The following is a 10,890-nucleotide window of genomic DNA, read 5'->3' as shown; positions in this document are numbered from 1 at the left end:
TCGGGGGAGAACGGCCTTGGTCAGGGAGGTGACCAAGAACCCGATGGTCACTGACAGAGCTCCAGAGTGCCTCTGTGGAGATGGGAGAACCTTCCAGAAGGACAACCATCTCTGCAGCACCCCACCAATCAGGCCTTTATGGTAGAGTGGCCAGACGGAAGCCACTCCTCAGTAAAAGGCACATGACAGCCCGCTTGGAGTTTGCCAAAAGGCACCTAAAGCACTCTCAGACCATGAGAAACAAGATTGAACACTTTGGCCTGAATGCCAAGCGTCACATCTGGAGAAAACCTGGCACCATCCCTACGGTGAAGCATGGTGGTGACAGCATCATGCTGTGGAGATGATTTTCAGCAGCAGGGACTGGGAGACTAGTCAGGATCGAGGGAAAGCTGAACGGAGCAAAGTACAGAGAGATCCTTGATGAAAACCTGCTCCAGAGCGCTAAGGACCTCAGACTGGGGCGAAGGTTCACCTTCCAACAGGACAACTAACCTAAGCATACAGCCAAGACAACGCAGGAGTGGCTTCGGGACAAGTCTCTGAATGTCCTTGAGTGGCCCAGCCAGAGCCCGGACTTGAACCCGATCTAACATCTCTGGAGAGACCTGAAAATAGTTGTGCAGCGACGCTCCCCCATTTAACCTGACAGAGCTTGAGAGGATCTGCAGAAAAGAATGGGAGAAACTCCCCAAATACATGTGTGCCAAGCTTGTAGCGTCATACCCAAGAAGACTTGAGGTATGACGCTACAAGGTCTCACTACCAAAGGTGCTTCAACAAAGTACTGAGTAAAGGGTCTAAATACTTATGTAAATGTCATTTGTATATTTTTTATAGATTTGCAATAAGGCCCGAGGGTGTGTGGTATATGGCCAATATACCACGGCTAAGGGCTGTTCTTAATCACGACGCAACGTGGAGTGCCTGGATACAGACCTTAGCCGTGGTATATTAGCCATATATCACAAACCCCTGAGGTGACTTATTGCTATTATAAACTGGTTACCAACGTAATTAAAGCAGTAATAATACATGTTTTGTCACACTCGTGGTATACAGTCTGATATACCGCGGCTTTCAGCCAATCAGCATTCAGGGCTCGACCCACCAAGTTTATAATGGCTGATACCTCCTGCTGACCTGGATGGAATTCTGTGATCTTTCCTTAACCCATAGCAGTGTTCGCCCTGTTTCATTTAGCACACACCAACTAAATAATATTTTTAAAGAGGAAAACTTTGAAGATGCTAGAACTGTCAACATGTACTATTCCTCTGCCAACAAGAGGAGTAATGAACAGCAACAGACAACCCCATAGTAGAATAGTTTACCTAGCTATTTACCTTGTCAGCTTGTCGTTGTGTGTGTTCTATGCGATAAATAAATATTCCTCTCGAGGTGCATTCAAGTTGCGAGTGACACAAGGAGAGAAACATGCATTCTGATGCACAAGCAGTCAATGCACATTTCTTAATGCAATTGCAGGAAAAACTTTTGAAAGCAGCTTTCCATGGCTACTACTTGTATTTCTCAACTCCTAATAATGAGCGATCTGCACTGTATACAGTTGAAGTCGTAAGTTTACATACACTTAGGTTGGAGCCATTAAAACTCGTTTTTCAACCACTCCACAAATTTCTTGTTAACAAACTATAGTTTTGGCAAGTCAGTTAAGATATCTACTTTGTGCATGACAAGTAATTTTTCCAACAATTGTTTACAGACAGATTATTTCACTTATAATTCACTGTATCACAATTCCAGTGGGTCAGACGTTTACATACACTTAGTTGACTGGGCCTTTAAACCGCTTGGAAAATTCCAGAAAATGATGTCATGGCTTTAGAAGCTTCTGATAGGCTAATTGACATCATTTTAGTCAATTGGAGGTGTACCTGTTGATGTATTTCAAGGCCTACCCTCAAACTCAATGCCTCTTTGCCTGACATCATGGGAAAATCAAAAAGAAAATCAGCCAAGACCTCAGAAAAAAAATTGTAGACACAAGTCTGGATGATCATTGGGAGCAATTTCCAAACGCCTGAAGGTACCACGTTCATCTGTACAAACAATAGTACGCAGGTATAAACACCATGGGACCACACAGCCGTCATACCGCTCAGGAAGGAGACGCATTCTGTCTCCTAGAGATTAACGTACTTTGGTGCGAAAAGTGCAAATCAATCCCAGAACAACAGCAAAGGACCTTGTGAAGATGCTGGAGGAATCAGGTAAAAAAGTATCTATACCCACCGTAAAACGAGTCCTATATCAACATAACCTGAAAGGCCGCTCAGCAAGGAAGAAGCCACTGCTCCAAAACCGCCATAAAAAAGCCAGACTACGGTTTGCAACTGCACATGGGGACAAAGATCTTACTTTTTGGAGAAATGTCCTCTGGTCTGATGAAACAAAAATAGGAACTGTTTGGCCATAATGACCATCGTTATGTTTGGAGGAAAAAGGGGAAGGCCTGCAAGCTGAAGAACACCAACCCAACCGTGAAGCATGGGGGTGGCAGCATCATGCTGTGGGGGTGCTTTGCTGCAGGAGGGACTGGTGCACTTCACAAAATAGATGGCATCATGAGGAAGGAAAATTATGTGGATATATTGAAGCAACATCTCAAGACATCAGTCAGGAAGTTAAAGCTTGGTCGCAAATGGGTCTTCCAAATGGACAATGACCCCAAGCATACTTACAAAGTTGTGGCAAAATGGCTTAAGGACAACAAAGTCAAGGTATTGGAGTGGCTATCACAAAGCCCTGACCTCAATCCTATAGAACATTTGTGGGCAGAACTGAAAAAGCGTGTGCGAGCAAGGAGGCCTACAAACCTGACTCAGTTACACCAGCTCTGTCAGGAGGAATGGGCCAAAATTCACCCAATTTATTGTGGTAAGCTTTTGGAAGGCTACCCGAAACGTTTGACCCAAGTTAAACAATTTAAAGGCAATGCTACCAAACACTAATTGAGTGTATGTAAACTTCTGACCCACTGTGAATGTGATGAAAGAAATAAAAGCTGAAAGAAATAATTCTCTACTATTATTCGGACATTTGACATTCTTAAAATAAAGTGGTGATCCTAACTGACCTAAGACAGGGAATATTTACTAGGATTAAATGTCAGGAATTGTGAAACTGAGTTTAAATGTATTTGGCTAAGGTGTATGTAAAACCTCCAACTTCAACTGTGTGTGTGTGTGTTTATATATATATATATATATATATATATATATATATATATATATATATATATATATATATATATATATATATATATTTATTTAACCTTTATTAAACAACGCAAGTCAGATAAGAACAAATTCTTATTTACAATGACGGCCTACCCCGGCCTCCCTTAACCCGGACGACGCTGGGCCAATTGTGCGCCGCCCTATTGGACTCCCGATCACGGCCGGTTGAGACGCAGCCCGGTTTTGGTGCATTTAGCCTCTGCAATTCACTGTGTGCATAGGTGAGACCATATTATTCACTGTGTTAATGTTATGTTTTTTTGTGGGGACATTAAATGCATTGATCGTGTTTAGAGTTTGGGATCTAGCTAATGATTAGCCCAATGGGGTATGCATATGGGTAACCCCATGTTTCAGCCTATTTCATTACATTTACGATGGTGTCGGCATAATTTTATTTTCATTCATTTTGGAGTGGAATGTCCTATTAAAAACTCACCAGACCTGACTTTCTCACAGTCCTTATACAAAAAAACGTTATCCATGTGGGGCATGCCCCTGGGATCCTCCTCCACGAATCCTTACCCGACCCTTGCCATTGATGATAGAATTCTAGGGGAAACACTGCATAGGAAGTCCCACCCAGTTCACTACGTCAAAATGGTATAAGTCCTCAATGGCGCTGCCCAAGTTAAAACAGCCTTTGTGGTACTAGAGCTGTCCATCCAAGTCTATGGCTTACCCTCTCAAATCCTGAACCTGAAACAGTTTTTAAAACAAAAGTGCAAAACTGACTAGAAAGCAGTGTCGAAGGGAGTCTTGATCCTACTCCGGAAGTTCAAACTGACCAGTGGTTCTTGTCCAGGGTGCGCTCCAACTTGCCCGTCAAGACGTTCCACACATACAGAGCTCCGTCTGCAGAGCCCCCCGCCACATAACTGCCATCGGGACTGAGGAGTACACAAGGGAATGGGAGGTTCAAAACAAGGGGTTCAAGTGGAGAGTCGTGGGACTGTGGTTGGAGAGGTGAGCATGTGCACACTTACATGGAGAATGGTAGGGAATTTGACCACGACCGATGTTAGTAAAACTATAAACCAATGATTGGGATGTGTCCCAAATGGCACCCTATTCCCTATATAGTGAACTACTTTTGACCAGGCCCAATGGGCTCTGGTCAAAAGTAGTGCACTATGTAGGGAATAGGGTGCCATATAGGACACAGCCCTGGCATAAAAGGTGTCCACTCACCTGAAGGTGACTCGGGTCCAGTCAGCGCCACACTTGAAGCCCTGAGCACTGGGAGGAGAGATGAGAAAACACTGTTGACATAAACCTCCAACACCACTAATCCACATCAGACCTGGGTTCAAATAGTATTTGGTTTCCTTTGCAATAGGATTCAAAGGAAACGATTGCGCCTGGAGTGCCAGACATGCAGGGTTTGCACTATTAGGACTATTCCATTGCCTACATACAGCATCTATTCACCAATAAGAATACAGAGAATCTCTGACCACCAATGCAAATCGCCTCAGATTATCTTAATTGACACTATGGGTGAGGCACTCCATAACTACAAATATACTATAAAGAAACCGACAGTCCTAGAGCAGTGACATGTCCCCATACCTGAAGGTCTGGCGGACCGCGTTGCTGCGCAGGTCGATGATCTTAACCAGGTCGTCCCGGGAGCAGGTGAGCAGCTCGGTGCGGTCGTGGTTCAGGTCAAGAGACGTGACTCGGCCCAGGAGCTCCAGCTCGCGGACTATACTCTCCGCTCTAAAAAAAGGAACAACCAAATGAATGCGCAGACGGCGCTAGCTAAGAAATGGTAACAGCGTTACGAGAGGGGGTATTCATTACAGCACACCGTAGCAAAATGAGTTAATTGGACACATACATGTAGGTCCCTCCCAGTTTAGGCATGTTTGCGTCCGCTTGGTTCCTAGTGAATACACCCCAGGACAAAAAGCCAGTGTCATGACAAGAAAACGACCCCTTAGGCAAAGAACCCATAAAGCCATTGCTCACGACACAAATACGCTGGGTATGTAGGCATGTATGTATGTATGAATGATTTTCCCCAGCTGGGTTCTCCACCTCCACACATTCCCATTATTTGGATATTCACCTATAGCAGCATGAGATATACTTTTCCCCCATTTTCTAGCATGAGCTACTTTTAAGTTTGTCATGTTTAACTGACGAAAATATCCATGGTAGGGCGCAGGCTAAGCGACTTATGCTAAGTCAGGGCGACAAACTGGCTAAATTAGCTAGCTAGCCAACCACAGATTGTTAGCTAGCTATAGCCATTTACATTTATTTTTCCGTTTTAGATTGTTTTTTTGTATGTTTAACTAGCTGGCTAGCTAGATTAGTACCATTCACATCTAAAATCTATAGTAGCTATCTGTGTCTGCATTGCCATTGAGTTGACTAGCAGTGGATGGACAGAGCAGGGGCAACACTTCTTTATTGCTTGTTTGCTGATGAATCCCAGTACAGCTGTGGCAGTCAACTCGCAATAACAAGCTATAAATAAAATGGGGAATAAATGAGTAAATAAATAATGTTTGAAATTGTGCTTCATATGAAATCTATTTTTCATGTCCATGTTGGTCATTATTGCTCCAGTGTCTCATACCCCTCGCCGTTGCTCAGCGATATTGCATCATAGCCTTAAGGGGGTCCTGTAAAATATGTATATTTCCCCCAAATTCTGTTACATCTTTCCTGAATTCTGTTGTTTTCTCCATTTTATTTTTTCCTGGTTTTTGATCATTTTGTATTTTTCCCACTCAAAATTACAATTATTTATAGATAAACAACGAAATGGGATGTTCCGAGTCCATGTCAATGCTTAAATCACAGATGACCATTTGAGGTCTGGGCAAAAAACTAAACTTTACATTTGAGTGTAATTCCCCTTTAATTCTGCATCTAGGAGAGAAGAATGCATTTGCCTAGCAACGTTTCTATACTGCTGCTGCTAATTTCATGGCAGATTTTGAAAAAGAAATGGGAAGCATACGTTAAGCATTACTAGGGATATGGTTAAGTTTACCGTTTTGGTAAGGTTAAAGGGGCAATCTGCAGTTGCGTCATCATTTTCTGACTTAAAAATTAATGATGTGTACCCATTGATTCTTGAAGAATATAACTTATGTCTCATGAACTTATTTCAAATGTCGTACCCCATCAGAACCCAAAATAAACTTGTTTTACTCAAATGTTTGTAAACAAAGTAAATGTAAACAACCACTATATAGCCTCAAAACATGGTTAAAACTAATTTTGATATCATGGATGGTCAGTCCTATTTCTCCAGGCCTATCCCGCAGCTTTTTACCGAACAAGGGGCTGGGAAATCGCTTTGTTATTCTTTCACCAGCCGATTGCCCCTTTAAGGTTAGTGGATAGTTAGTTGGACGTCAATAACCCATCTATTATGGACTATCCCTCCACACTCACCTGATGTCCCAGAACCGCACTTTCTTATCAAAATGGCCGCTCATGACACACTGCTCTGTGCAGACTATGTCATTACAGCTGGACCCAGCAAACACAGTCTTCATGCCTGAGAGGAAGAAACAGACTGGGGATTCAGAACTGACCCAGGGCTCCGTCCACAAGAAAAACTCATCCTAACGAGTAGACCATACAGTGAATCTGCGTTAAAATCTTAAAAGCCATTTAGTGTGGCTGAAAAAACCAAAATCCCTTAAAAAAGGGGAAACCAGAGACAAGGAGGAACGTAAACGAAATGCTAACACTAATGGGTAAAATAAAAAAGTAAACTCTTACAGACTTTGCTGCGCAGGTCCCACAGTTTCAGAGTCCTGTCGTAGCTCCCGGAGACGATACGAGCGTTGTCCAGGAGAAAGCGAGCCGCCAGCACCTTCCCGCTGTGGCCTGTCAGCGTGTGCTGGGGGGAAACGAATGAAAACGAGAGTTTCTTATTGGCCAAGTTCAGATAGTACCGCACCGTTTCACTGTTTCAAAGCGTTTTCTTCCATTTCGTGCCTAGTGAACACAACCCTGTCCAGCACAATCTCTGGGCCGTAGTTGGAGCGTATAACTAACTAGGCCTGGAGATTTTCACCCAGCCACATTAAGGTGAAGGAAAACTCATGGCCCTTTGTGTTTGAGAACACAGGTACGGTCTCAGTTTGAAAGTTGAGATCAGCGGCCCAGCCCCGTACTACAGCCTGATACTCCTTATGGATTGGTTCTGTTGGATGTCTGTCATCACAGTGACGCCATTGGTCTCTTAAAGACACAGGATGTGACATCATCCTCGGTGTCAGCAGCCTCTGTATCCAACGATGCACAACTAGAGCATGCTGAGAATAGAGCAGGGGCTGTTAGGAGCCGATGGATAGCAGTGAGTGGAACTGGGCATCAGGCCTTTTACATTATCACATCATTGACCATCAGCATAGAACTTTTGCAGTATCTCACAAACACAGCCTTGAAGAGTGTTATTTTAGGCTCCGAAAGGGGCGTATGTTCTTATATACAGTGCATTCGAAAGGTATTCAGACCCCTTGACTTTTTCCATATTTTGTTACGTTACAGCCTTATTCTAAAATTGATTCAATTGTTTTTCAATCTACACACAATACCCCATAATGAGAAAGCAAAAACAGGTTTATATATTATTTGCAAATGTATAAAAAATTAACTGAAATATAACATTTACATAAGTATTCAGACCCTTTACTCAGTACTTTGTTGAAGCACCTTTGGCAGAGATTACAGCCTCGAGTCTTCTTGGGTATGACGCTACAAGCTTTTCACACTTGGGGAATTTCTCCCATTCTCCTCTGCAGATCCTCTCAAGCTCTGTCAGGTTGGATGGGAATGTCGCTGCACAGCTATTTTCAGGTCTCTCCAGAGATGTTCGATCGGGTTCTGGCTGGGCCACTCAAGGACATTCAGAAACTTGTCCCTAAGCCACTCCTGCGTTGTCTTGGCTGTGTGCTTAGGGTCGCTGTCCTGTTGGAAGGTGAACCGTCGCCCCCGTCTGAGGTCCTTAGCGCTCTGGAGCAGGTTTTCATCAAAGGATCTCTGTACTTTACTCCGTTCATCTTTCCCTCGATCCTGACTACTCTCCCAGTCCCTGACGCTGAAAAACATCCCCAAAGCATGATGCTGCCACGTCCATGCTTCACCGTAGGGATGATATTGGCCAGGTGATGAGCGGTGCCTAGTTTCCTCCAAACGTGACGCTTGGTATTCAGGCCAAAGACTTAAATCTTGGTTTCATCAGATCAGAGAATCTTGTTTCTCATGGTCTGAGAGTCCTTTAGGTGCCTTTTGGCAAACTCCAAGAGGGCTGTCATGTGGCTTTTACTGAGGAGTGGATTCAGTCTGGCCACCCTACCATAAAGGCCTGATTGGTGGAGTGCTGCAGAGATGGTTGTCCTTCTGGAAGGTTCTCCCATCACCAGAGGAACTCTAGAGCTCTGTCAGAGTGACCATCGGGTTCTTGGTCACCTCCCTGACCAAGGCCCTCCTCACCCGATTGCTCAGTTTGGCCGGGTGGCCAGCTCTAGGAAGAGTCTTGGTGTTTCCAAACTTCTTCCATTTAAGAATGATGGAGGCCACGGTGTTCTTGGGGACCTTCAATGCTGCAGACATTGTTTGGTACCCTTCCCCAGATCTGTGCCTCGACGCAATCCTGTCTCGGAGCTCTACAGACAATTCCTTCGACCTGATGGCTTGGTTTTTGCTCTGACATGCACTGTCAACTGTGGGACCTTATATAGACAGGTGTGTGCCTTTCTAAATCATGTCCAATCAATTGAATATACCACAGTTGGACTCCAATCAAGTTGTAGAAACATCAAGGATGATCAATGGGAACAGGATGCACCTGAGCTCAATTTCGAGTCTCATAGCAAAGGGTCTGAATACTTATGTAAATAAGGTTTGTTTTTAATTTGTAATAAATGTGCAAACATTTTCGCTTTGTCATTATGGGGTATTGTGTGTAGATTGATGAGGAAAACATTTAATTTAATTCATTTTAGATTAAGGCTGTAACTTAACAAAATGTGGAAAAAGTGAAGGGGTCTAAATACTTTCTGAATGCACTGTATGTATTGAGCTTGTCTGATGCTTTAAGCACGATGCTTGATTAAATAAGTACGACACAAATGACTCAAGAGGGAGCCAGAGATGAAGATAGCCTAACCACAAGAAAAAAAATCTGTTCCCGACCCCCCTTCGCAGATTCTGCCATTACACCTCTGAAGTTGCCGGCAATAGGCAACACCAGAGGTCGGCAACCTTTCCCATTTGGAGTGCCAATGTATCTTACCATTTCTACCTACCTGCGTGCCAGTTATGATTTTCATATGCACATTTATGGAACAGTTTCATTTCATTAGTAATAAGTCTTTGTATCTCAAGATCATTGTCATTTGGTTAATCTAAATGAAAATGATACAAATCTAAAATTAACTTTGTCATTGCCAACTATGTAAAAATAGCCTACATAAAGCAAACACAAAAAAAACATTGCAGCCTGCAGGTAGAAAATATCCTGATAAAAATAAATATCCTATAAATCACAAAGGCTACGCATGGCCTGTCTGCAATGGTAAATGTAGGCTACTACTGGTGATATATGTAATGGGGAATTGATAGACTAACAATCAAAGGGCAAACAAGTCACACAATGAAGTTATGAAACAATGAAAGTGCACAAAATGGCGGGAGAGATCGCATTCTGGAGAGAGACGTGCCTTGTGCATCTTAGCCACACTCCCATTCTTCTTGGACCGTGGCATTCCCTCGGCTTAGTCAATGGATTAGTCCACTGAGACAGGAGCAAAATCAGACAGGTGTCTCATGTAATTGTTTTTTCTTCATCTATTTGCGACTGTTAAAAAAAATAAAAATAACTTGGGTCGACCAACAGCCTATCGACCAAACAATTGACCAGTCGACTAAATGGGGTCAGCCCTACAACATTCACTTGCATGCTACAGCAATAAAAACAAGCAAATTCGGTTTGTTTTCTTCTGGATGTATAGAAGGGCCCTTCTGTGGCACACTTACCCTCAGTCTGTAGTCATCCACAGTCCAGATCCTACTGGCAAAGTCATTGGATGCAGCCAGCAAGTAGGAGCCCTGAGACACACACAACCCAGTTAAACAGTGGAGTGGAAGTGCATCAATGCAGTCAGAGGTAGGTCATTCAATTAAATTATCTAAACCTGAACTCTGAGGCCCACTGAAAATGAAACAAGGAATCTAGCTCAAAGTATGACTCATATATATATATATATTTTTTTCTTTTTTTTTTTCAAAGTACAGTACAATTTTCAGGTTGCAACAGTTTACAAAAAAGACCAAAAGATCTACAGATGTGACTCCAGTTCAACTTGCTGTGCAAGTATCCACAAGCAAAAAACAAACATGTCGTCCCCCATGCATAATGCAGCCCTTGGGCCAATTAGTGAAAAAAATTCAAGTTCAAACGGGACAGGAGATATGTTTGTTAGAAGTTTGTAAATGCCGGATCTCTATGGCAAGACACATCACTCACCTAAGTTTCGTAAAAATTGGGCTAGTGGTGTCAAAATATCGCGTGTGACTAAAGTACAGTACCAGTCAAAAGTTGACACACCTACTCATTCAAGGGTTTTTCTTTATTTTTTACTATTTTCTA

The 10,890-nt window shown here is 43.0% G+C and overlaps 1 protein-coding gene across 1 annotated transcript in view; it reads right to left on the bottom strand.

The window, feature by feature from the left end:
- Nucleotides 1-10,890, bottom strand: part of LOC311102131 (autophagy-related protein 16-1-like) — a 39,876-nt gene that overhangs the window by 3,835 nt on the left and 25,151 nt on the right. The window contains exons 13-18 of the mRNA XM_084143367.1: nt 10,278-10,349; nt 7,014-7,134; nt 6,681-6,786; nt 4,836-4,985; nt 4,455-4,502; nt 4,052-4,153 (exon numbers count right to left, since the gene is read on the bottom strand). Coding sequence (XP_083999493.1) covers nt 4,052-4,153; nt 4,455-4,502; nt 4,836-4,985; nt 6,681-6,786; nt 7,014-7,134; nt 10,278-10,349 — 599 coding nt within the window. The remainder of the gene's footprint in view (nt 1-4,051; nt 4,154-4,454; nt 4,503-4,835; nt 4,986-6,680; nt 6,787-7,013; nt 7,135-10,277; nt 10,350-10,890) is intronic.

The sequence above is a fragment of the Coregonus lavaretus genome (assembly GCF_964263955.1).
Source record: "Coregonus lavaretus genome assembly, chromosome: 26".
NCBI classification, from domain to species: Eukaryota; Metazoa; Chordata; class Actinopteri; order Salmoniformes; family Salmonidae; genus Coregonus; species Coregonus lavaretus.
Note: the sequence above shows the minus strand (reverse complement) of the source record. Positions and strands in the feature narration are given on the sequence as shown.